This window comes from Parasteatoda tepidariorum, chromosome 4 (assembly GCF_043381705.1).
Source record: "Parasteatoda tepidariorum isolate YZ-2023 chromosome 4, CAS_Ptep_4.0, whole genome shotgun sequence".
Lineage (NCBI taxonomy): Eukaryota > Metazoa > Arthropoda > Arachnida > Araneae > Theridiidae > Parasteatoda > Parasteatoda tepidariorum.
Window position 1 is genome coordinate 79,347,987 of NC_092207.1, and position 27,991 is coordinate 79,375,977.

The following is a 27,991-nucleotide window of genomic DNA, read 5'->3' on the forward strand; positions in this document are numbered from 1 at the left end:
TCTCTTGAAAAACACTTTATTAATAAAAAGGATTTTCTTTACAAATTTTCTTAAGATCTTCCAATGTCAAGCTGTATTGATCTTCAGTTATCCTAAAAGTGCGAAAGTGTTTCATTGAAATTATATCACTGAAAATATGTCACTGCTTCAATACAAATAACATTAAAACACTGATGTCTTTGTATCACTAACACAATAGTAAAACTCATTGATTCAAAAGACAATGTTACTACAAAATTACATAAGATTAAATAACTAACATTAAACTAAGGACTAGTATAACTATCGTGTAAAAAAAAAATCAACGTAAGCGACATAAAATTCAGAATTGCGATTTTTATATAAGTGTCATTTTTGTAAGATAAGCTTCTAATTGGAAATTTTTTTTAAAAAAAATTGAATTTCGTTTCATCACTTTTTGGAAATTATATTTTAGCGTTCAGAGAATTAAAAAGAAAGAAGTCGTCAAGACATTTTTCTCGAAATCTACTGTGAAGCTCTTATATTGTTTTTGCATTTGCAAGGCAGATTACATATCATTCATTTTTTCGAGCAGTATAATATCTGATTTAAATAAGACCATATTCCATATTTAAAATTAAACCTCTTTAAAATAAAATAACACCGGTAAAGATTATGCAAAAAATATTATACATTGATTCACAATTTTTCAATCGTTCTTAAATTTATAATATAATAATTATTAAATGTGAAAGATACGAAATTTGTTTGTATTTATTTTTATAATTGCAATATAGTGAACGAGCATTCAGAGTTTTAAATAAAGAAACATTTTGGGCTTTGGGTATTTTTGTTAGGTCACCATATATATTTTTTAAAACAGTTATCAAAATACTTAAATAGAATTATACAGTCAAAGCAGTTTTATACTTTTTTAAGATTGTTTTTGAATGTATTTTATCATAATACTCCTGATTCCAGAGTATCCCAGTCATGACCCGTTAAATTTAAAATTTAAATTTAATACAGTAATAGATTCAATTAAATTAGTGTTTTGCCTTTTCTTCAGAAAAAACTAAGTCTATTCGCACGAGAATTTGAAACTAGTTGCTAAGTTTCTCAACAGATGGCGCTATCATTAAAAACTCTAAAAAATATTTTTGAAATAATTGCCATTTGCAGCAACAACGTTGAGCTGCCGAGTTCAAAATTCTGAATAGTCTGACATGCAGCTGGAAGCATAGTTTTATAGATTTATCAGTCAGCTATACTGACTAACTTTGTAACTAAGTTTAAAATTTGGTGAGACTTAGTCGCATTTTTTTAAGCAGCATTACCTTGTCTGCGTTTAGTTTTTGTTTAATTGATTCTCCGAATCATCAGTCATTTTTTGCACTATCCAGTACTCTACTGTACACTTTCTAGTATCAAACTTTATAATACAAGGGTCGCCCGGAAAGTAAGGATCCCATGATCCATAAAAAAGAGCAAAATCTTATCCGGGAGAATTTATTGCAGAAGTTAACGCAATATTTCATTTACTTCTTATCATTAGAACCATCGGAATAGTAACACTGTGGGATAACCGTGGGATAAGTTTTTCTTATCCAGTATTATAGGAGTTAACTTCTTGGGAAAAGCGTATAGCTACTTGGATGCTTGCGAAAAAGTGATTGTAGGAATTTATTTCTGTAGTACAAGATCCGGCAGAAGTTGCAAGGAGCTTCTGAAATCTACCTCGGGTGCTTAATAATTCATACCATATTCCCGATCTTGCTTTCCCAGCGATTTCCATTTGTTCCAACTGGTGAAAAAATAATTGATCTATAGTTTCCTTTTCTATCAGATGTGCAGACGGATGTGACACACTGGATACATTTCCAGGCGTCAGCCCTCTTTTATATTGGACAGACTACAAAAAAATACGACATGGCAAGTGCTTCAATTCTAGTAGTTCTTATGGTGGGAAGCATCTGAAATGTTGCTTTTTTTTTCGCAAGAAATCTTTCCAGTTAATTATGTTTTATTTTTAAGGGTTCTGGGAAACTTACTTTCTGTGTGAACACTGTAGTTATCTACAGTTTTTAAAATAAAGAAATATTATTGATGAGAGTATTGTACATGTTGTGAGGAAAAAAAAACAAACTCCTTTTTGAATCTTCACAATTAATAAAATATGGTTATTAGAAGATTCTTTTTACGGATATAATGAAATGAAATTGCATAGAATCATGTTAAAACAGCATTGCTCATTATAATACAATTACCTTTTGGAGATCTATAGATGTTTTCCTCTGTGGATTCAGTATCTGTTGCGGATTGATCAATTATTTTGTATTCTTCATTTACATTTCTCAAATAATCATCAGCATCACTTCCAGCAAAGAAGTCATATACAGCTTGATGAGCAAAAACGTATTGTTCCTGTTAAAAATGGTACAATAATATTTTAACTACCGATCCCGGCTTACTCGGAGAAAAAATGCAGTTATGATTAAATGATTTACACAAAAAGTAAAGGCGAGTAATGGGCTGATTTAAGCAATTTATTTTTTATATGCATATAGTAATGAAAGTAAGCTAGTAATGAAAACAACCCATATGATAAATTCAATAATAGGAAAAGATAGTTTCTCATATTAATCAAAATACAACGAATCACTTTAGCCGAGAGCATTCAAGTTGTGCTGTACTACCGAAAAAAACGGAGAAGTATAAGGCTATTATTATAAAAACACCTCCAAGTGCCGTCGGGCAATCACAGTGGTTTTGAAACTGTTCACCCCACATTCTCCTCTATATAAAAACTGTGTTGTAGTATCTCTTCGAGTTTGGAGTTAAACAATCTAAAGGATTGTGTTAAAGAACACTTTATTTCAAGTTAAATCCTAATTAAGCATTCATATACGAGGTCAAATCTAAACACTAATATTGGAGAAATCACACACCAAACTTAGCGCATCCCACCATTTGTGAAATATTTTTGCTTATGAAAATACAAATTATGGGAAATTTAAGATATTGCTAGTTGATTGTTTACAATCGAGAACGTGAGATCATAAATTAGTTTTTCTCACCCATACTGTCAAACATCCCCAGAAACAATAGTTCGCTTTTAAAAATTTATGCATGTTTTTAGTTATGCAATAAGGATAATTAAATTTTAAATATCTTTCAATCATATTAAATACTTTTATAGCATATAATTTCTGTTCGCTGCATTTTTGTTAAGCTTAATTTGAATTTATCTTCGTATTCTGTAGGTGCTGTTTGTGTTATTTGTATATTTAATAAACAAATTAATTTTAATTTCAAAATTAGTGTAAAGATGCATCCTAAACTAATGATTCGTACTTTATATTGTATCATAAAAATAACTCTACTGACTCTTGTGTATCAAATTTTATTATAATTATAAATTTTAATGATGGTGAATTCTGGATAGGAGAATTCTGGTGATAGGAGAATTCTATAAATGGTGGCAGCTACTATACTCCAAGTAGTTAAAACTTTCCTTGTGTTTCACTACATTAGGAACTATCCTTGATTCTAGGGTAAGTGAAACATCAAAAAGAAAAAGCTATTTGTGGTGTTTCATTAGACTATGTTGGTGTAAAAAAGTTGTTATCATTTTTGGCGTGAAGATACTCTGAAATTTTTTTAAGTGTAAAAAATAGGTGTAGGGATTTTGTAGTTTCGATAGCTTCCTTTTTCTTCTTAACACAAATATCACTTTGAGATCCCTAATATGCGTACCTTTTAGATTTTAGCTTCGGCAGGTATTCAAAAAATATCTAATTATTATGGATGTGTAACAAATTTCATTGATTAAAGGAGGAATACCTTCTTTTCAACAACATCAACTCTTTGTACTCTCATATGATCCAGTTTTGCAGGAAAATCAACGATTCCTTCAGCTTCTGCTTTTTGCATCATGGAATCAGTCAAGATTACAGTTCCAGTTCTTCCTACTCCAGCACTTAAAAGATAAATGAAATAAGAGAAAAGAATTATTTTTTTACTAAAGATTGTGCAATTATTACTTATGACTTTTACTAATAATTAAGCAATTCCTACATATTGCTTTTACTAATAATTATGAAATTACTGCCAATTACTTTTACTAATAACTATGCAACTTAATTAATAATTAGTTTTAAGTGTGCGATTTTGATATAATTATACCAAAGTTGGGTTTATTGACGTCAAAAAATGGCTAAAACCGTCAAACGCTGGTTGAAACCGTCAAAAAATCTAGTATTGTAATCGTAATGCCATAATACAAGTTATTTTTTTTTGTATATTTGAAACTTTGATTTAAAATATTGATATATTCTTATAAATTTAAATTTATGAATAAATATGTTCTATTATGTAAGTATTAATAAATAATTAACAATAATTAAAGTTGATATGTTTAAAGTAGAGTAGATAATAATTGAAGAAGTTTTGAGAAGAAACAAATTTTCATTTTATCTTCATATTTTCTTTTATTGCTAATTTTGTTCAGAAGCTTTTATTTTCTCTAAGAAGTTTTTGATTGCTTCGTTAAAACCTTTACGTAAGGCAATATTATTTTAGTTTTTTATTATTGGTATGGAAATACTTTGTTTCATTGTTATAATTGGCAATTTTTTTTCAACCTAAACGTTAAAACAGAATTGCATCAAATCCAAATTATAACTTTTTAATAATTCATAAATGGAACTAACAAAACATAAAAAAAGACTTAATAAAAGTTTAAAAATTTTGATAACATAAGTTTTAATAATGTACATAAATGTTATTAAAAATAACAGGAATCTGCATTTCCAGTAACTTAAATTTTAAACTTAAAGTTTCGTATTACCTTACGTATTACTTTTCGCATTTCTTTTTATAACAGGGAATGATGATTTAAATAACTAGTGAACTGTTTCTAACTATATATTTTCTTTTCCGATTATGAAACTTTCAGAAAACTTTTAAAAGTTCTTTTTCGATTATTAGAACGTCTTCTATTTATTCCATAACATAAAGGCTATATTCTTTTTTGTTGATGAATGATTTCGATACATGGGGTTTGAAGCGACTGTTCTATCTACGGTTTAAAACCGTCAAAAACACCACATGTCTGAATAATGCTAACACTTTTTATAAGAATAGTTACATCAAATCACATACATAGTGAATGGCTACTTTATACTATCTCCATGATAGTTAATACATAATAATATGATGTAATTTGATAGCAAATGAGCTAAGGTTCATTTTTAATCTGAAAAGCCTATCATTAATATTTCCTGCTTTACTGGTCTAAATTTCATAAAACTGACAAAAAAATGGGCCGAAGTTGGTTAACAATGTCTAAAATTGCTAAGGTTTTAAATTTGTTTTAGTCACTTTGCATTCAATTTGACTCCTTTGCCCTAGCGTGAACAGTAAATCAATGTAAATCAATCTTAAAAAGTACTTCATAAACTATGGTACGAAGTTACAATGTATAGCTTTGTATTTAATCTTTAGATGAGCTACCCAGGCAGTATGGTGGTATGAGTCTTCGGCTACCTCGACATGGAGCAGGTTTCCCAGTGCTAGAGACTGAATGTCTTTTTGGAATACACTTACTACGATCCTGTATTTGTGACTCGGATTCCACTCTAACGTCCTCGGCGGTTTCAGAGTAAGAAAATTTCACGAAAAGTTACCCGGTTCGAGAGTGGGTTGCGGAGATGAGAGGATTATTACCATTTGGTATGCTCTCTAAATTGTGGTTGGGTAGTGTGTACATATGCCTGTATTGTTTTCCCATCACCTTTAAGGATGAATCTCAGACTGTCGTAAATAGCCCATTAGTATTGCTTTAGTGCGTACCTGCAGTGTAGAACAATCGGAACTTTGCTGTCCGGTTTGTATTTCCGAGTTTGCTGAATAAGAGCGACAACTGACAGTCGATCCACGGGAACACTGAGATCCGGCCAGCCAGTGTAATGGAAGTGACGTATAATTCGAGTAGTGTTTTCACCTTCCTAAAAAGACATTATTTTATTATTATTTTTGTTATACATTTTTCAAAATAAAAAGTCTACTTATAAAAATGGATTCCAATAGTCAAAATCAATAGAATTCTTAAGCGCAAAAATATTTAATTATGCATTAAGAAATTTGCAGCAATCTTTAAAACAGCCCATAATTGTTTTCAAAAAAATAAATAATATAGACTTGATTGCATAATCGTTAAGGTTTCCTTCAAGATGCATTCCTTTGCGAAAATGAGGTTTTTCGAAAAAACGAATGATTTTCTTAAGGAAAAATTTATTCTTTATAATGTCCCTATGCCTAAAGAATGAAACAATTACTTAATTGTATATTAGTTTCAAAAGAAAGAAGAAGAAGAAAGAGGGAAACAAATTTACTAACTCTAAGTAAAATAAAAATACGTTGAGAATAGATCGACTTATTTAACATTAAAAAACTTCTTAAAATGAAGAAAGAGTGAGCTTTTTGTTGGCATGGTATCAGATTAATAAAATTAGAAGAAAAAATTTAGTTCTACCATTTATGTATGGAATAATATTAAAACCATTTTCCAAGAATGAGAAATGAAGTTCATATAAATAAAAAAACGTATTTTTATTAATAATTAATAAAGTAAAGTAAAGCTTATTTGTTTAAGCAATCTAAAAGCTTTTAAGCACATTTAAACTAATTAAAATATTTTTATTTTTATTTAAAATTTTAAAGTAAATAAAAACCCTTCATGTTACTGATATTTGTAGGACTTTGCAAACAGACAAAGTAAAACCATTTTACTGGTTTTTCTTTTTTCATAGAATATGATATATGAATATACTATAAGCTTGCACGCACATAACTAAAAGGCATAAAGCGGCAAAATTGATAAAACTAAATTAATTCCATTTTTTTATTATTGGTAACTTTATGATACTATATTAAGCAAAACACAATTTTAGAAGTTCAACTCATCAAAATAAAGATGAACTATATTCAGCAAAAATGCTACTACTTGCAACAAACTCATAATAGTCAAAATTTAACTCAATCAAGAACTCTTTTCTGGTATTTATCCATGTTGAGAATCGTAAAAGACTTGTTAGCACAATACATACATTATATAACTTGATGCCAATATTAAATACCTTTATTAATATATTTAATATTTATTGAATTAGCACCTATTAGCACAATAACAGTGGTACCTCAATAATAATATGGCGATTTCCTACAGTCCCCCGAAGCGATCTTCTACCCATTAATTTTTCTTGTTGGTATATGGCTAACTTTTAGTTCAACTTCTGTTCATTTTTAATAGTTGATTTTTATATAGAAATATGTTTCAAAAGCGTAACTTTAAATAAAATAAAGACGTAGTCTCAGATAACTTAAGAAATACAAATTCAGTGACGTAATCCGTTACTACGTTCACGGTGACCATTTTACATGACACAATAAACTGTGAAAGAGATTAATAGGGATAATTTTTAATTATAATCAATAGTCAAATACCTTTTCTACTGAAAATGTTCGTACAACATGATGTATTTTCCGAAATTCGTGTTGAGAAATCAAAGTCACTGTGATATTGCCGTACTTGTCAGTTTCTTCCGGCCAATATTTTTCAACTTTTCTCTAGAAAAATGAAATAAACGCATTTAAATAGTTTTAGAAATGACTGCTATAACCAAAACTTAGTTTCATTGTTTTACAGCGTGGTTGTAATTAAAGTTATTTTTAGACACAAATAGAATTTGTTTGGGTTGACACATGCTGGAAGAAACTTGGTACATATCTTATATGAACCATAGGAAAATGAAATTGCCGATATATTATTTAGTTCAAATTTCAACCAACCGATGGTGCTTTTCAAATGCGACTATGTAGTTCGGTTCAGTTTTCGGAAGTAAATGCCGAAACTATCATTCTCCATCATGCCATTGCAGAGAAAAGAATAGGTGTTTATGGTTACGGTGTTTTGTCAGAATGATAGTAATATGCCATTTGCATGGTGAGAAAACCGATGTCATGTTGCCGCGATAGATCGAAAGCCCCTAAGCGCTACAGACAAATATACTGTTACATGTGCTTTTATTTTTTTATAACTAGCTTCTGACTACCTAGACATTTTTTGGTTTGCGGGCAATTAATGTTAAACTGCGTATACACGTAATTTCGAACCCGATCCAGAAGACAAGAGAACTTCTAGATTAAGCATTGGCGCAAACTAGTCTGTAGAGGACTTTTTGATGCATCTAACGCACTTGACATGGTTAGTCCGACGGCAAGGGGATTCTAACCCAAGATCCGTCTTCCCCTGACGATATTTTATGTCGGCACTGTGGTCATTGCGAGCCAGGGGCAAAATCTGTGTCAACCAGTCATCGCTTGGATTTGAACCTGGGTCCTCCCCTTCGGGAGACGAGAGCTTTATTCCCTTTCTAAGTCACTATGGCTCTGAACATGTGTGAGAGAAAAATGAAAATGTCCATTGAGCTTATGATACGATTCAAAAAAGTTTTGCATTCTCAAATTCTGTTCTGTTTCTTAAGTGCGCCATTTTTTTTCTTCGCCAAGTGGTAGAAAACTATATCTTTTATTATACCACTTGTTTGTACAGAATCACACAGTTTTTCAGATTTTTCGCTATTTCTGTACAGTGTTCTCACATTTAAATAATTTTTGTCCTGTTTTAAATGTGATTTTTAAAAACTTTTTAAATTGCATAGTTTTATAGTGTAGTTACGTCTATCAACGCAATAAAATCTAAAATGTCGAGTGTTGAAGTATGAAAAATGCTGATTGCGGTGGTTTGCTTAATTTTTAGAGCAAACATGAAAAAAGTCGATGATATTGAATTTATTATGAACGCAAATTAAACTCGACATCCAAAATAATATATATATAATATTTAAAAAAAAATGGATTGAAAGTTTTTTTGCAAGACAAGAAATAAATACCTCTCCATGCTCGACGAGATTCGTTAACATTACAATTTTTGTAGAATTCAATTGCCATATCATTCTCCAAAAATCATTAATGGTATTAGGTAAGGGACCTATAAATGAAAAAAATTTAATTCAATTCATCATTTATTATATTCTTAAAAATTTTTTTACCACGTAAAGCACTTTTTTAAAAAATACATATTCCTAATTTTAACAAAACAGTGTTTTTATAATAAATAAAATTGTTTTATAATATGAACAATCCTATAATTAAGTTCACACACTGATCAATGAATAAGAAACCAGTGATATTTTCTATTAATTGTTAGCTAGGGGCGAAGTGGGCAAAACCTGTTTGTGATGTAAGGGAAACCTCATCAGATAGTTTGTATAAGAAAACTGTTTTTTATTTTATAACTGTCTTTGAATAGCCGACACAATTTTTGGGTTTACAACTACTAATGTTCAACTCCATAGCCTTGTAATTTTGAACCCAATCCAGAAGACAAGGGAACTTCTGGATAAAGCATTGGGAGAAATTTGCTTTCGTCGAGGACTTTTGATGGAACTTACCCACATCTGCGTTACATGAAGAGGAAGACCACGAGAACCTCCCACGGTAAGTCTGAAGGCAGAGGGACTCTAACCTATGATTCGCTTACGACTGAGAATATTTCATGTCAGAATGTGGTCGGTGCAAGCCTGATGCAGATTCGTATCGGGGATTCGAACCCGGTTCATCTGATTGGAAGACGAACGCTTTAGCCTCTGAGACATCGCGTGTTTGAACGCATTTCACGATAAACCTAGTTGAAAGAAGAAAAAAAACACCAGCTTATTTGCCATTCTAAAAAGCTTTTACTGTTTACTGCCGTTAAGCAAGAGCCACAGTTGTGAAGACAGCTGAACTCAGGGGTCTTAAAAGCAGCCACGTCTATGGTTTTCAAAAGTTGGAAACAGAACCTACAATCGTTGTTTACAAGACGTAGCTGTGGTTCGATGAAAAAAATTAACTAAAGCTGTGATTGGCATCATCTCTGACGAGTTCTGCTGCAAAAGACTGACTCAACTGACAAAAACCTTTGACACAGATTCTTCCCAAGGCATTTTGATTCGAACAAAGACCGGAGAATTGTGGAGGGTTTGAATACGTAACTGGATGCCCGTGAGGAGACTTCTTACTTCTGCCAGAAATGCCAGAATTCACTTGGAAAGACAACACTGAATATTTGATGACCGGAAACGGCTTATGTAGACAGATGAAGCACTCTTCCTCTTGTTTTGTATTAAAAAAACGTAGAATTGGGCAAGAGCTCCAAGAAGCTATGAATCTATCTTACCTTTTTTGTAATGTGTAAGGATCTGGTGAGTCTCATAATGAGGGATATGTTCGGTTGGCAAGAAGGTGATGCCTTGATTTTCCTTGAGGATAAACAAAAAAATTCGTGCAGTACCAGGACAGTGTCAGATAAAGTGCATCCTGCTTGTTGCATTTTTACTCTGAAGATGTGGTATACATCATGAACGATAATACGACTATACATAGTGCTAAACGCGTTTGAATTTGGTTCAGTAAGCATTAATATGCTTTGCAACACCTTCCCAGTCCCCCGAAAAGTCTGGATCATGAAATCTTAACCCAATAGGAAATGTATTTATGTGTTGAAAAGGCATAGCTGGCAGCTATCTTTTCTTCCCTCTAACTTACAGGATCTTTAAAGAGGTGCAGCGAAACAATTATCTAATATTTTATGATCCTTCTCTTTTTAAATAAAAAATAAAAGAAATATTTTTTTACAATTTTACTNGCAGCGGCCCATAAGACAACGAGTGTTTAGCACAGTTCTTAGATCGGTTACTGCTGCTACAAGGCCAGGTTATACAGATTTAAGTGAGTTTGAACGCGGTGTTTTAGTCAGCGCATGGGAGATGGGACATAGCATCTCCGAGATAGCAATGAAATTTGGATTTTCACGTGCAACCATTTCACGAGTATACCGTGAGTATCGGAAATCCGGTAAAACATCATTATTGAACATATTTGGGATGCCTTGCAACGTGATGTTCAGAAGAAATCCCCACCCCCTCTTACTCCCACTGGTTTATAGACAGCCCTGCAGGATTCATGGTGTCAATTATCTCCAGCACTACTTCACACATTGATCGAATCCATGTCACGTCGTGTTGCGGCACTTCTGCATGCTCGCGGGGGCCCTACATGATATTAGGCAGGTATACCAGTTTTTTTTTGGCTCTTCAGTGTAGTTTTGACCACTAATTTTGTTACTTCCTCAGTAGTACATGTCTACGAAAACATATTGTGATGTATCCAACAAAGGAAAGGGTAATAGTTTGTGCTATATAGATCAAAGCAGAAAACAACGTGAATAAAGCCCAAATGAAACTACATAATTTTCATTTGTGCTTAATACACATTGTTTTTTGCTTTAATCATATTGTGATCTAATTTAACTACTAACTCTGTATTTAAATGTTTTAATTATCTGTCTAAGTGTACAATCTTAATTATCTGTCTCGTTAAAGCTTAAGGCTCACAGATAAATACCCTCTTGGCATATTCGCTGGGTTAAGTATCGGTGCGTATGTGCTAAACATTATGGCCTTTGTTTGTTCAAGAAAAAAATACTTCATTCAGATGAAAATATCTTTGATGTAGCGAAGAATTTATTTAACACCTGGAAAAATACTTACAAGCAAGAAGATCGTTGTAACGATTTTTCTCGATATTTCCTGGTAATTCAGCTATTGTCCAAGGTCTTCTTTTTCCTGCTGCGATTCCCTAAGTGAAAAAGAAGAGCATTTCAAATTGAAATTCGAAATTTTTGGGAGGTTTACTTGGGCATATTAAAAAGCAATTCTGTTTGAAATGTATTCTACTCCAGCAACAACGAGGGTTATTAGTACTCCAATGGTAGACAAATCAAGGACTAGGACCACATTGTTATTGCACTGAGTTGTTTTCTTTTAAATGCAATGCAATATTAGCACTGATATTGAAAAAGAGGTATAGAAAAGAGATTTATACTCGAAACCTGACTTAAGGTTTCTTTTGTCTTTTGGCTTTGGTTCATATTTATAAAAACACTGCTGGTTATAATTATTTTATTTAATAACCATCGTTGAACAACCGACCCACGCTTTGGGTTTACGACTACTTATGTTCAACTCCGTAACCTTGAAATTCTGAACCCAATCCACAAGACAAGGGAACTCCTGGATCATGCATTGGGAGAAATTTGCCTTCGTGGAGGACTTTTGATGGAACTAACCAGCATTTACGTTACATGAAGAGGAAGACCACGAGAAGCTGCCACAGTTATCCTGATGGCAAAATGATAGTTATGTTTATTGGAAATATTTTCTGCATAAACTTTCCCCTTATCCCACCCAGTGGATAAATTTTATAACGCAATGATTCTCATTACTTCCGTTGTTAGTGCCACAGTTTTTAAGTTAAGATGAATGCGATCCACTTAAGCTAATTTTAATACATCATATAAATATTTTTCAGATTAAAAAATAATAAAACATTTCTACAATTCTATTGTATTCATATTTCTATTGAAATGTTTTTTGAAATTCAGTATAGATATGTTTCTTTTTTATTACTCCGAATTATTTAAATTTTAAAGGGGATATTTCACGTAAATGATTACAATAAAACAAATAATTCGCAGTAATAGGCTGAGATGGCTGGGCCATCTATGGAAAAGCCCTGAAAATAGCGCCATGAGAATAGTCACCTTTAAGAACCCCGTGGGGTCACGTCACAGAGGCAGACCCCCTACTAGATGGTTCAACGACATCGAAAATGATTTGAAAACCCTAAAGAATAGAAATTGGAAGGGAGTTGCCATGGATAGGTGGCGCTGGCGTTTGTCAGCTGTTGAGGCAGCCAAGGCCTGCAAGGGGCTGTTGCGCTGACAAAGAAGAAGATTCCAATAAAATGTAATGTTTCTTTCCTATAATTTTTTTTTTAAAATTTCTGATTAATTTTGACATTTTTAGAAAAATTGGATTATCTTTAAACTATAATATCGGTATATCGAATAATAATACGGTGTAACAACGGTAATTAATAACAACGGTACGGTAATTCTTATAAGGTGTAACACGTTTGAAGCATTATTTTGTATATTTACAAGAGTAGTACAAAATATGATTCCACTTGAATGATTCAAATTAAGATTGCAGTAAATTTGAACCATATTACGGTTCAAAAGTTCAGCAAGTTCCGAAATGTCTAACTTTATAGGTAAGGAACAAATATATATTAAAAATAATAATCATAATAGCTAAATTTTTGAAGAATTAATGAGCTTGTTTTTCATTTTCCGTATTCCTCTCATTCATTCATCAATGAATATTCATTTTTACATTCTGTTTTATCAAGGTTTTATTCGTTAAGTTGTTTAAAGCTGCATTCTTTAACAATGCATATAAGGAGACTTGCTCATTAATAGGAAAAAAATATTTTGTTTCACTAAAAACATTTGGCAATAATTATTTTGCATTGTTACTTTTATAATGTGCATTATTCTTTACAAATTGTTTGAATTAAATATTAGTCAAATTTCCATTCATTCTAAACATAAAACACATGTTCGTTTGTTTAAAAAATTCGTCATGCATTTTAGCAACACCTGACTAGAAATGTAACAAAGGAGGCAAATGTTACAAATTTATGTAATCGAAGCAATAATATCGGAGTATTGTACTATACATTCTTTCACGTTAATGGCTTTTTATTAGTAGATATTTGGGAAAAGATTTAACGATACATGTCGCTGAGTATTCTAAATAATTTGAAACATAAAATTTGAAACTTCTTTCAAAAAGAATTTATTAAAAAAATGCAATTTAAAATGGTTCGTTATTTTAGAATTTGCTTAATTAACCTTTAAGAAATAATTTTGTAATATTTTCTAAAAACATTTGCGCAATGTATGGGGTTAATTTTCTATCAAAAATAAAATAACTATATGTTGAATACTCTATGAAAGTTGCGAAACTTGCTAAATTATTTTTAATCAGCAATGTAGTAATTAATGATTAAATATTTAAATTTCTTTATTGCAGCATTTGTTTGATCTTTTTTTTGCATTATATTTTGTTTTGATGCACATTTATCAAGTAAAGATTTAATTATTTTCTTTAAGATTCTTACGGTTTCTAGACGGTTCTTTTGACATTCTAGAACGAAATCAACAATTTCAAATTATGTAAGTAAATTGCAAATGAAATTAATTGCGAATATAGAAGGTAAATATTTTTTAAATTGTCTGGTTACAGTCTTCTGGCAGTAATTGTTTAGTGGATTGAACCATAATATCGTTCGAATTCTTTGAATCGAAATACGGGGCATAGTTGAACCGTAATATAGTATAAAATAGTTCACACAATTACGCGATAATATGATTCAATTTCATAGAAAGTTCAAGTTCAATTCAACACTTTATAAAAAATATAGCAAGTTTGAAGGTTATTAGAGAGATTTTGCACAGCGTTACGCTTTCTCGCTATTGCTATTTAAGTTTGAACAAAGCATGCGCGAAAACTTCCCTACAAATCGTAGTAATCTTTGAGAGGTGGAAAATTAGTTTTGCGTTGTGGTTTAAGCAAGACAAACTCTGTACAAAATCTCTCTATTATTATTAAAAAAGAACGCATTTTATGTTCTAACATTTAACGTTTTTAAAGTATATATTAAGCAAATATATATATGTATAAATATATAAATTTCAATGGTTCAAGGTATAGGGCTTAAATTTACTAATTTATGACTATATAGGTATTTAATATGAAATCAGTCACAAAACCATACTTTTCCTAAATAAAAATATTTTCTTCCGACATATTTGAATTCCTAACCATTAAAATGCAGTATGCTAAATAATTTCAAGACAGTTAAATATGAAGAGTGGTCGAAATTTTTGGCTCCTTACTTTTTGCGAACCAGAATTCTCCAGAACTGATTAAGCAAATCGAATAAATTTTTCATATAATTATAAAATTTGTTTTTTTCAAAAATAATTTATTTAATAATTATTTTCTATTATTTTGTTCAATATTGATCAATGTCTCAATTGTAAGGTACACATTTGAAACTATGTAAATTTAGATAACAAAATCAAAAATTTGAAAGAAATCTACTGATATTTTTTTAAATGAGAACTTAAAAACACGACTTATCTTGAAACTTTATAACTCATTTAAAATTGCGTAATTTAAAATGATGTAAACATTTGTATCTCTTAAAATTAAAAATTTTTTCCACCATTATTATTACATAAAATAATAAATAAAATTATTTCTCACATGGAATTACTTTAAATAAACGAATTTTATTGTGTTCATTAGTTTTTTTTATTCCCTTTAAAAACTCTAGAGTTATGAAAAAATACACAAAAAGTGAGATAAAAAGAGACCAAAATTCCTTAGGACCTTAATTTAACGATAGTAACAATTTATGCAATGTTTTTACTTACCGTATATTTTTGCCTTACGAGCATTTCCTAATCATTTATTATACTTTCATTATAAAATGTATTATTATTAATTTTTATTATACAAATGTCAGAAAAAATAAAGTGATTAATTTAAAAAAAGTTTAGAGTTCAAATGTTTATTAACATTAGTATTTCTTATATATATCGGGCTGTCTTAATGAAACAAAATCATATTTTTTGAGAGTTAAAACTTATTTCATTGCATTATCACAATGTAAAATGATATCAGAAAATTATAGTTATATTTTGAATGAAAAACCTACTTTTCATATTTACTTAAGAGCAAGCAAAATCCTAGCTTTTTCACAACTTCCAATGAGTTCATTATAACATTATGCAGTATTAATTGAATTGCTCTTTTAATAAAGCAATTTAAAATTTCTTTATTAAGGTTCATTAAAAATAGCATGAACTTGAAGTAAATATAAAAACGAACGCATAGAGGTTTCTAAAATTTGTATTGATTCTATATTTAGAGCAAGAAAGGAATTTTTTAGAATTACATTTTGCCGTGACTACAGATTATATCGATTAAGGAATGCAGTTTTTTTCATAATTTTCTTAAATACATATTCCAAGAATTTTTTATCGAATGACTTGAAAAAATATTTACAAATAGACAAATAGGGGTTGTAAATTTATTTTGAAATAAAAATGAAAACTGCATTATATTTTGATGAAAATAATGAAATCAAATGGAGCAATGGAAAGATTAAAACCATCAAGAACCAGTTTATTGCTCAAGTGGATCTGGATTGCGCTCACCTTCTGAAAGAAGCCACCTATCACCTTTTTGTTAAATAATCCGAGTTTTAAAGATTCATATTTTGCTTTTATTCTTCATTTGCTTGATAATGTTTGTTCAAAGTTCGGTACATTCATTAATTTAACACTAAATTTTGGTAGGTGTCCCATAACTTTAAGTAGATTTGAGTGTAAGGTACACTTGGGTAAGTAAACGGTACCTCAGTTNTTACATATCATGTATATATATATATATATAAACATTTCTTATAATAACTTTCTGTGGAAGTTATTATGAGAATGTTTATATATGTAAAAATTTTAATGGTTCACAGTATAGGGTCTAAATTTGCTAATTTATGACTATATAGGAATTTAATACGAAATCAGTCACGAAACCGTACTTTTTCTGAATAAAAATATTTTCTTTCGACATATTTGTATTCTCGACCATCAAAATGCAGTTTGGTAAATAATGTCCCGACAGTTAAATGCGAAGAGTGGTTGAAATTTTTGGCTCCTTACTTTTTGCATAGTTTGTCAGATCTCCAGAACTGATTAAGCGAATTGAATAAATTTTACATGTAATTATACAATTTGTATTTTCAAAAAGAATTTATTTAATAATTGTTTTCTAATATTTTGTTTAATATTGAACATCTCAATTGTAAGGTACACATTTTAAACTTAGCAAATTTAGATGACAAAATCAAAAATTTGAAAGAAATCTACCGATAATTTTTGTAAATAAGAATTTAAAAACACGATTTATCTTGAAACTAAAATTGCATAATTTGAAATGATGTAAACATTTGTACACCTTACAATTTAAATTTTTTCCACCATTATTATATAAAATAATAAATCAAAAATTAATAAAAATTGTTTTTTACATGGAATTGCTTTAAATAAACGAATTATATTGCGTTCATTATTATTTTTCATTCACTTTAAAACTTCCAGAGTTATGAAAAAAATACACAAAAAGCGAGATTAAGATAAAAAGAGACCAAAATTACTGCCACTCTCTTAACTAAGCTATTAGGACCTTAATTTAGCGATAGAGACAATTTATGCAATATTTTTACTTACCGTATATTTTTGCCTTACGAACATTTCCTAATCATTTATTATACTTTCATTATAAAATTTATTGCTATTATTTTTTATTATACAAATGTCAGAAAAATAAAGTGATTAGTTTAAAAATTGTTTAGAGTTCAAATGTTTATTGACATTAGTATTTCTTATAAATATCGGACTGCCTTAATGAAACAAAATCATATGTTTTGAGAGTTAAAACTTATTTCATTGCATTATCACAATGCACAATGACATCAGAAAATTATAGTTATATTTTGAATGAAAAACCTACCTTTCATATTTACTTAAGAGCAAGCAAAATCTAGCTTTTTCACAAATTCCAATGAGCCGATTATGTTATTATGTAGCATTAATTACATTGCTCTTCTGATAAAGCAATTTAAAATGTCTTTATTAAGATTCATTAAGAATAGCATGAACTAGAAGTAAGTATAAAAACGAACGCATAGACCTTTTTAATATCTTTAATGATTCTATATTTAGAGCAAGAAAGGAGTTTTTTAGAATTACATTTTGCCGTGATTACAGATTATATCGATTAAGGAATGCAGTTTTTTTCATAACGATGATCTTAAATACATATTTTAAGAATTTTCTACCGAATGACTTGAAAAAATATTTACAAATAGGGTTTGTAAATTAATTTTGAAATAAAAATGAAAACAGCATGATATTTTGACGAAAATAATGAAATCAAATGGAGCAATGGAAAGATTTAAACCATCAAGAACCAGTTTAGTGCTCAAATGGATCTGGATTGTGCTCACCTTCTGAAAGGAACCATCTACCACAGCTTTGTTTAATGATCCGAGTTTTAAAGATTTCGATTCATATTTTGGTTTCATACTTCATTTGCTTGATAATGTTTGTTCCAAGTTCGGTACACTTATTAATGTGACACTAAATTTCGGTAGTTGTCCCATAACCTTAAGTAGATTTGAGTGTAAGGTAAGTATATGGTACCTTTGTTCCATAAAAACAAACAAAAGTATTTCAACATTTGGATAATTATTATTTATTGGGAAAAGGAAACTGATTTATTTAAGAAAATAATAGATAAGTATAATTGAAAAGTCAGTGTTCCGATTAATCAAATATTTTCATTAACTATATTGAATATCAACCTTTAATATACAAATTTTTAGATTTTATTTCTTGCAAAGATTGTAAAAATACACATTAAGTGCTGTTATTACGAAACACCCTGAATAATAAAATTACTTCATGTATTGATGAAGAAAGAGTAAATGGTATGATATTAACACCTTAATTCTTTATATATATATATGGAAAAATGTAATAAAGATTTATGAAAAGAGAATAATAATAATAATTGAAAATAAAAACGAATTTTTTTTTATTAAAACAAAATTATTATATATTTAAGAAGCCGAAAGCAAAATAGGGAAAATATATAATCCCGTCATCAGCTCACACGATTGTATCCGCCAAAAAGAGTGCGTTCTAATATTGTATTCATATTGCTTTGGCTAAATGAATAAAACATTAGAAATCATTCTTTTTTGCGGATATAATCTTATAAGCAGACGATGAGATTATATCTTTTCATTATTTTGTTTTCAGCTTTTTAAATATTTTTTAATAATAATTTTCATGAAATTTTATTTTAATTATTCTTTTTCTCTTTTCATAAATCTTTATTATGTTTTTCTCCGCATTTTTAATTTATTTTATGTGTTCTACATACTTGCAGCTTATGCGCAGTAAATAAAACTTAGTATTTTTCTTAATTTTCTTCGTTTTTCTTTCTTTTTATTCTAACTACAGTTATTTAATTACAATTAATTACAGCCTAAATAAATATGTTATTAAAAAGTAACTCAGTTAAGTTTAAAAATGTGACTAAATATTTTATGCATAGAGAATTTTCTAGTGAGGAATTGCGTGGGGATTCATAGAGTAGTTTCTTGAAATCTCTATTCATGGCGCACCGCAAATAAATACAGAAGCGATGTATTAAGAAATTAATTCTATATCATAAATTTTAGGAGTCTTTGTACAAACATAAACATTTTTAAGTATTTCCTTTAAATATTTCTTTTTAAATACTCCTTATAATGAACAAATTTCAAAAATGAAACAAAATCAAGCGTTTCATATATGTTCTTAATTATGGAAGAAGTTTTTGATAAATTAGACCCGATTTTTAATTTCATAATTATTATGCAATTAATATGAGACAATCATAATATTTTCAGATAAGCAGGTATTTTAATTCTAAAATAAACAAATTTTAATCGACAAAACTTACTTCAAACTCTTTTTCCAAGATGGCTTTTCCTTCATCAGTATTAGCATAGTAATCTAATTCAGAAATTGTCAGTCTTCTGCTATGAGTAGTCGAGGGTACTGCATATAAACAAATAATTTGATTACTAAAAGTGCTTTTGATGATATTTAATGACTTTTATTGCTGTTTTAGATTCAGCCTAACTTTTAAATATATAAAGAAATTATGTTGAAAATATAATAGAGTATTGGTGAATATGAATCGCCCATCGTGATTCGTATTCACGTGAAAAATTATGCGCAGCGATTTAGGAATCAGTCGCTATTTAATGCCAATTATGATTATATATTCACCCTTATTAGATAAAAATTAATTAAATCCTAAAAACTAAATAAAGTTGCAAAAGCACTTGCAAATCAGAAGGGATGTTTAATATTTGAGTGGGTCGTATAACTGAGTTTTTACTTATTGGGAAACATGTTTTGTTGGAAGAAACAATATTGGAAGTTTAATTATTTATTAACTATTAAACATTTATTTAGCATAAGATTGCATAATGACATAAGCAGCATCTCGTGTTGTTTCTGTTTATTAGGCATTTATAAGTGAAATTGCAGGAAAATCCCATATAATATGATTTTCATCTGGAAAAGTGTGTTATTTTCATACAAGTTCTTCGCTCCTGTACTGTGCATCATTGACAAACATAGAAAAAGTTTTTTTTTATGTATTTAGAGGAATATTCAGAAACCCTGTATACCTATTGCTTATTTTTTTGTATAATACATTTTTAGAAAATACATTTATAATATGCATATACATTTACATTTATACATTTATATTATACATATATTATACATATACATGTACATTTATACATTTATAAAAGGAGGATAGACCCATCTTACCAAATCAAGGTTTTAGACGGATATCCATGCCAAACCGAAAATCGTTAAGAGGCATAACACGAAAAAAAAAAAAATGAAGATGATACCGCAAAATATTAAGAAGACAAATAAAAGAAAGCGCATATTTAAATCTCTTAAGGATACTTTAATTTGCCGGACAAAATTCATTTAGCAATTTCAACTCCAATTAGTCGCTTTTTGTCATCGAATAAATATTTGATATTTCTTTAGACAAAATTATTGCTTCATACATGTTATTTTATATTGATTATAATTACTGCTATAGACGACTAGCAATTGCTGTTATGGTATTAATAAATCTTTACATTTAAGTCATTCAAATCACCCTCAATGCTTGTCAAACCACCATTAGGCAAGGAAATTTGTTCATGTCTTATACTCTAAAAAAATAATTAATAAAAAGGTTTATAATTCAAGTAAAAAATAATAATGAAAAGAAATGATACATATTCTATAATATCAACTTAAATTTGAGTAAAAAAGATATTTTTGCTAAAAATAGGCCTAATTTGAAATGTTTTTCATGCATTATATCTCTTAACGTTTATGATATTTTGTAAAATCCAATGCAATATTTTTAATAAGTACAGTAATGACAGTTTATTTTAAATTTCAGAAAACATAAACCTTACTAGAATGTGAAAAAAACCGTTAAAATTTCCTTTTTTAGATTTATTACTCTTGTCATGATTACGTGTGAGCTAGAATAATTGAATGAAGCACTATTCATAAATTATTTTTATTCTTCACTGCAATATTATCTCTAAAATTGTAATCTTTAAGGAAGTATTAGAGGAATTTTATCAGCAAATAAGTGTCAATAAGCAAATATTGTAAGCTTTTGAGCATATATTAAGTTTTCGTCTCATGGAAGTAAAATATATACAAAATATATTCAAATATATACGGAAAAAATGTAGAATATAAATACAGAATATAAATATATGCAGTATAAATATATACGAATGAAATATATGCAAATCTATACAACAAAATATTTGAATGAAACATAAACTTAAATGCCTTTATGAAACATGTTATCAATTTTAACAATTGATGATATGTTTTAAAATACGACGATTCAAGGAAACATAGTATTTAACTATGTTTTAGTTAACTAATAAGTTTTTTAATTGATAGTTTGCTAAACAAAAGCAATATCTCAATAAACATATTCTTGAACTGTTATTTTAATTCAATAGTCAGTTTGAAGTCGTAATACTTTTCTTTATATATAAAGATAATATTTGAATGAAACACTAGCTTAAACTATTTATAAAAAATGACTTTTCGATGTGGCATTAAGTTTCACTTATGAGCTAGCTAATCGGTTTTGATTGTTATTAGTCCAATATATAAATAAAATCATATCGAAATAAATAACTGCACTTTAATTGCTATGAGTTGACTAATCAGTTTTAATTTTCTGTGATACAAAAATGATGTCTCGATGTAACATTAAATTTTATTGTTTATGAGGCAACAAATCGGTTTAAATTGCTGTTTGTTTACTACACAAATAAAATCATATCTGAATGAAAGTTTTAATTGTTATGAGTTGACTAATCAGTCTTAATTTTAAATGATCCATTATACAAAAATGATGTCTTGATGTAGCAATAAATTTTATTTTTTATGAGTCAAATAATTAGTCACAGGCTGCTGTCATAAGTCATTATACAAATAAAATTATGTATGTGAATAAAACTTTACTTGTTTATGAATTAATTAATCTCTGAACCATGATGCAAAAGTTATGTCTTGATGTTACATTAAATTTTACTTATGAGTCAACTAATCGGCTTTGTCTGTTGTTCGTCTACTATATAAATAAAATGATATAGGAATGAAATTCCGATATCATTTTAACTGTCTGTGAGTGAACTAATTTGCTTTAACTTTTAATAATCTATTATACAAAAATGATGTCTCGATATAACATTAAATATTATTGTTTATGAATTAATGAATTTGTTTTTATACTTTTATGTACTTATTTTGCTGTTATTGATGTAATTATAATTCGATTTAATTATATTATATTTGATTTAATTATAATATATTCGACATAATTATAATACTTTCATCAATTTAACTATCGATTTAATAGTTGATACATTTTAATTGTTAATAAACTATTTAAAAACACGAAATTTAATTCTTTATAAGTTGAAATGGCTAGGCAGTTCTACAAAACTTACCTTTGTGAATCATTGTAAAATATAAACCATAATTGTTTATGTATTGTCTGAATAAATTTTTTTCTTGTATTTCTATCACTTTTATTTCTTACTAAAATGACATAATTGAAGTAAAAATATTGAGCTCAAAACTGTATAGAATATTTTTTTGAATTGAAGTAGTGATATGTTTTAATCAAGAAATTTCTTCAGAACACATTGAAAACTGTATTAAAATTAGAGGTTTTGCATAATTTTTCTTCAAATTTAAAAAACATAAACTCACTTGAATTTCCATATAGAGATTGGATTAAAAAAGCTACGAGAACAGTAACTAATTGAGCAGCCTTCATTTTCGTGGTCGGGGAAATTATGCCACGACTTTCTATAGTCTAAAAAGGAATGTTTTTAACCCTTCTTTTAATGTAATTTGTTTATATGACAGTTTCCTCCCACTAAATGTCACACTTGTATTTTGTGACTTCCTTGTAAAAAAAAAACAAAGGGTTCCAGACGCACAGATTTTTACAAAGGAAGCTAGTTTTTCAGTTTCAAAATAATCAAGGTCTGGGAAAAAATCACATCTATATTTTAAGACAAATTCTCACGCTGAAGATGAATTATATTCCTTCAGATAACGCTGTAAACTGGCTTCTACAGACCGTCGGGTTTCATAATATTTAAACAAGAGTAGCTCTAGTAATGTATTTCAACAATCACAATAGTTCGAAATCATATTTATGTGTGTTATAAAGGGAAGAATATAAAATCTGTTGATTTTCATACAATATCATTGTTTAGTTTGAATTGCCGGTTAATTTTAAATATTAAAAATACTAGCATACTGTGATGCCACAATAGGCATTACATATTTCTTAGCTCTTAAAAATTCTTAAACTTATTTCCTTAAACATTTTTAATCGAATTTTAATTAAATTAAACCAATTATTACATTTTTTAAAAAGCGAATATACAAGGTGTTTATAAAGTCCCGGACCCATTTTTATATTTAATAACTCACAAAATAATAAAGATAGATTAAAATTAATAGCATAAATGGTTAGATAGACTCAAAAACTTTCATGAACCTTGTCAATGAACTTCCACGTGTGCCCCCTTCGTCGCACGGAGAATATCAAGTCGATAGTCAATTTCACGCCAGGTAGCGGCAAGCATGTCGGCATCCACAGAGGCTATTGCGGTTGTAATTCTGGCTTTTAGGTCATCAATGTTCGACACGATCCTCCTGTAAACATTGTCCTTTATAAATCCCCAAAGAAAAAAGTCCAGCGGCGTTATATCAGGTGATCTGGGTGGCCAAGGAATTGGACCTCCTCGCCCAATCCATCTTCCTGGAAAATGGTCATTCAAAGAACTACGAACGATGATACCCCAATGAGGTGGTGCACCATCTTGTTGCAAAAAGACATGTGGCTGAAGCTCTTCTAGTTGTGGAAATACGAAGTTTTCCAACATGTCTAAGTATACGACTGATGAGACCGTCTTTTCTGTAAAAAAGAAAGACCCAATGACTCGGTCGTACATTAGTGCACACCACACATTAACCTTTGGGGAATCCCTTTGTGTCTCACGGTATTCATGGGTTTTTTTAGATCCCCATATGCGCACATTATGGCGATTAACAATGCAAGAAACACCCATTTTGGACCCATTTTGATGTTTCATAACTCATAACGCTTGCCGCTACCTGGCGTGAAATTGACAATCAAGTTGATATTCTCCGTGCGACGAGGCGGGCACACGTGGAAGTTCATTGACAAGGGTCATAAAACTTTCTGAGTCTATCTAACCATTTATGTTATTAATTTTAATCTATCTTTATTATTTTATGAGTTATAAAATATCAAAATGGGTCTTTATGGTATGGTACTTTATAAATACCCTGTATTTTATTTTTTTCTATCTTAACAACCAATGTAAAGGCTAACTTTTTATTTCTTACAAATGTAAGACTCATCAATTCACTGTCACGACTAAATCGAAAACAAAAAAGTATTTATAACTATTTATTCTTTACTTCTTACCACAAAAATGTTTCAGTTACATGGTTATATAATTCTCACAGTCTTTTTGCGATTCGCTTTCGCCAAATTATTTTCAAGTTTAATATTGATTATGGGGGGTTGGCTTTATTTTTGGTTGTTTTATCTTTCAATAAATTGCCAACCATGGATCTCTTCCCATGTTCTTAACTGTCCTTTGTCATAACCGTTGAATACCTATCTTAACAGAAATTCTCGATGTTAAAAGAATGATTTGTTTTGTTCCCTTTAAGGGTCTTCTCTGCTTTATTTTTATAATTTTGGAATGTGACTATGTTCAATTTAAGTTTTACATAATAAATCAATTTTTCTTAAACGTACATCATATCCAAATTAAGATGCCTCTTAAGCTGCCATAACACTTTAATTCTGCAAGGAAACTACCGCCCACCAACCACTATGGACTAAGAATTTGGACTGAAATTGCTACCAAACAAACAGAAATTTACAATATGTAAAAATGAGAATTATCTTTAATAATCTAAAATATAGGTGTAATATTTATGATAAAATGAAATAAAAAATTTAAAATCTAACCTTTTCCAGTTGAGTTAGATCTTGAACGACAAGCGAAGGGCGCAATATTTTCGAAAGGCATAAGGGAGGGGGTAATTTTCTTTCATTTTGGCAAATTAAATTTGTATTGTTTTGTTTTCGTCTTTTTTTTGTTATCCGTTTTTTGGTTTGTGTATACATTGAAAAATTATCCAAATTACGATAGACAATAAAATTTGTTTGCATGATTCAGGAAACAATTGTAACTTTGTAATCTTTTAACTGTAACAGTAAATTGTAATTGTAATTTGTATTGCCGTTCAGCACACAGCTCCAGTTCAATATTAAGCACTCTAATTAGTTAGAAAGAGATTCAAATTTGCGTTCGTGATTATTTCTTTTTTTCGTTGATAATTGCAACTGACATTTCCTCCAAATATCAAACTCCAGTATCGATTTGTGAGTCAGTCGAAAAAGAGTTGACATTTTTATTTTAAGATTAAACTCACACACACAAAAAATAGCAAAACTTTTGCGTATTTTCTTGTAAAATATAAAAATAAATTTGTATATATTATTTTTAATTATTGCTTGTAAAATATAATACAGTTTAGTTTTAACAGTATTTACAAATTTTAGAATACTTTTATGGATGTATTCCTCTTTGTTTTGGTTATAAAACAAAATACACTTTACTAAATAATCCCATATTTTTATGGCAGAAAATTATACTAAAGATTGATTGATTGTTGTTTACTTTTCTTATAATATTTTTTTGTAATTAAACATCTGTAATTACAGTAAATTACAATAATTAAATACAACATAATTACAATAATTAAATATTATTGTAATTAAACATTTTGACCAACAAGAGTAAAAGCAACTATATTTTTACAAAAATAATCGTTTCATAAAAAAAAAAAAAAAAAAAAAAAAAAAANAAAAAAAAAAAAAAAAAAAAAAAAAAAAAAAAAAAAAAAACAAATTGAAGAAAAACATTTTTTAAGAGTTTTAATTATACCAAATATAGTGCAATTTGTTAGATGCTGACTTTAAGGAGGTTTAAGGGCTGCAAGTTGACTAAAAATATTCTTTACAAAAGATAAGCCTGAAACAGTCCTAATTCCGTTAAAATCCATTATCCGTCACATCACAAAAATTTTAAGTGAAAAGAAAATGTTTTTCATTACATCTCAAAGTAATAAAATGCACACAAATTAATCTACATGCACATCAAGATTCCCTGTTGTATATTTGTGCTAAGCATTTGGTCTCTTTCTGTAATTGAAGGCATACATTAAAAAGATGCATAAAAAACATGCGTTAAAGTGGGTGCATATTTTCTATTCGAATTAGTCTATTTTCATCTAACCAACTAATTAATAGTCAGTGGCATAGGGTAAGGGTCAAAGGGGCAACACCCAACAAAAGGAAGCATCAAATCGACGACTTACATATAATTACTCTTCGCAAACTACTATTACAAAAATTATTATTTTACTTATTTTTTACAAACAGTAAAAATGTAATTTTCAAAAATGCGCCAACCGAATTAGGGATAAAAAAGGATCATTTTATGATTTATTGAAAATTATGAAGTAATCGATCGGTAGAAAAAAAAAATTAGTCTGTTATTAAACCATTTTTTCGCTCTTTTATTTCTACTATTTATGGTGAGGGAGAGGACTTTTAACTGAAAAAAAATAATAATGACAGTTACTTTATATATTAAGCAAGAGATACACGTAACTTCTAAGTTATAATTTTTCTATTATTCTTATTTTGCAACTGAAATTAAAATTTTTTAAGTGGGAAATATTTGCTCGAGGAAAATATTTTAAAATGAATAAATCTGATTTTCAAGCAAATTTAATAATGAAGTTTATGTGCAATAAAATACTGGGGTGAAAGATGTCGAATTGAAATAATTTTTTACCATGAAACAATTTCCGTTGCATAAAAATATATTAAAACATACATACTTACATAAAAATAAATTTAAAATATGTATTTATATTTCAATTAATTCATGTTTTTCCAATGTATGCATGTTCATTGGAAACAAACAGTTCCTTTTAAACAGTTAATTTAAACAGTTCCTTTCTAATGATTATACCACTCTTTTATGGGCCAAAGTGTTTGCCTCAGACTTCTAATCTTTGCTGGCCACTGTAAGTAGTGTATAGTCTACAACCACTAGAAAAAACACAAGACCATAAAAATTTTTTTTTTTAAGATTTCTAACTTGACTTTTTCGCAACTTCAAAATGTAGCTCTTTTTGTTTCATGTTGTTTTTTTTCATATTGAAAAATTATTGTAGGGGAAAAAAATTCCTTTCCCTCAACCATGCCTTTTTTTAATTAAAACTATTTTAGTCGCATCATAAAAAATTAAAATAAAAATAAATTTTCGGATATTTTTCAATAATATTAATCCCCAGTTAATCGTATTGTATTATTACCAAATTAACGTTTTGATAATTTTTCACGTTTAATTGAAAATTCAAATATATATTAGAAGTTTCTTATAGAAATTCATTCTCTCAATGACTCAACTTTACTTTAACTTTAGTAATCTACGCTAAAAATCACAATGGAAAGAAACAAAAATATCACTTGCTTTAAAACAGAAAAATTTTTACCTGAATATGAACGTTTTACTTGAATGTAGAAAGGTTTTTTACAAAAAGAATCATAGCAGTAGTATTTCCTTAAATGGGAAAGAAAAAAACTGCGTCGAATTAAATTCAGGCTTTTCATTTAGAAAAAGAAAAATATGTCAGTACGTA

General features: G+C 28.9%; 1 protein-coding gene across 1 annotated transcript; it reads right to left on the reverse strand.

The window, feature by feature from the left end:
- On the reverse strand, nucleotides 1-27,991 carry LOC107450277 (receptor-type tyrosine-protein phosphatase T). The gene is made up of 9 exons (XM_043041557.2): nucleotides 27,845-27,991; nucleotides 19,554-19,651; nucleotides 11,616-11,703; nucleotides 8,916-9,028; nucleotides 7,468-7,590; nucleotides 5,815-5,969; nucleotides 3,805-3,940; nucleotides 2,229-2,385; nucleotides 1-92 (listed from the first exon to the last, which is right to left on the reverse strand). The coding sequence occupies exons 1-9, from the start codon at nucleotides 27,960-27,962 to the stop codon at nucleotides 88-90; spliced, it is 993 nt and encodes a 330-aa protein (XP_042897491.2). The 5' UTR covers nucleotides 27,963-27,991; the 3' UTR covers nucleotides 1-87.

Coding starts and splice junctions, on each gene's coding strand:
- LOC107450277 (XM_043041557.2), bottom strand. CDS start 27,962: ATGAAAAGCCTGAATTTAATTCGACGCAGTTTTTTTCTTTCCCATTTA. Junction 7,591..8,915: donor ATCTCGTCGAGCATGGAGAG/GTATTTATTTCT, acceptor TCATTTTTCTAG/AGAAAAGTTGAAAAATATTG. Junction 5,970..7,467: donor GAACATTTTCAGTAGAAAAG/GTATTTGACTAT, acceptor ATGTCTTTTTAG/GAAGGTGAAAACACTACTCG.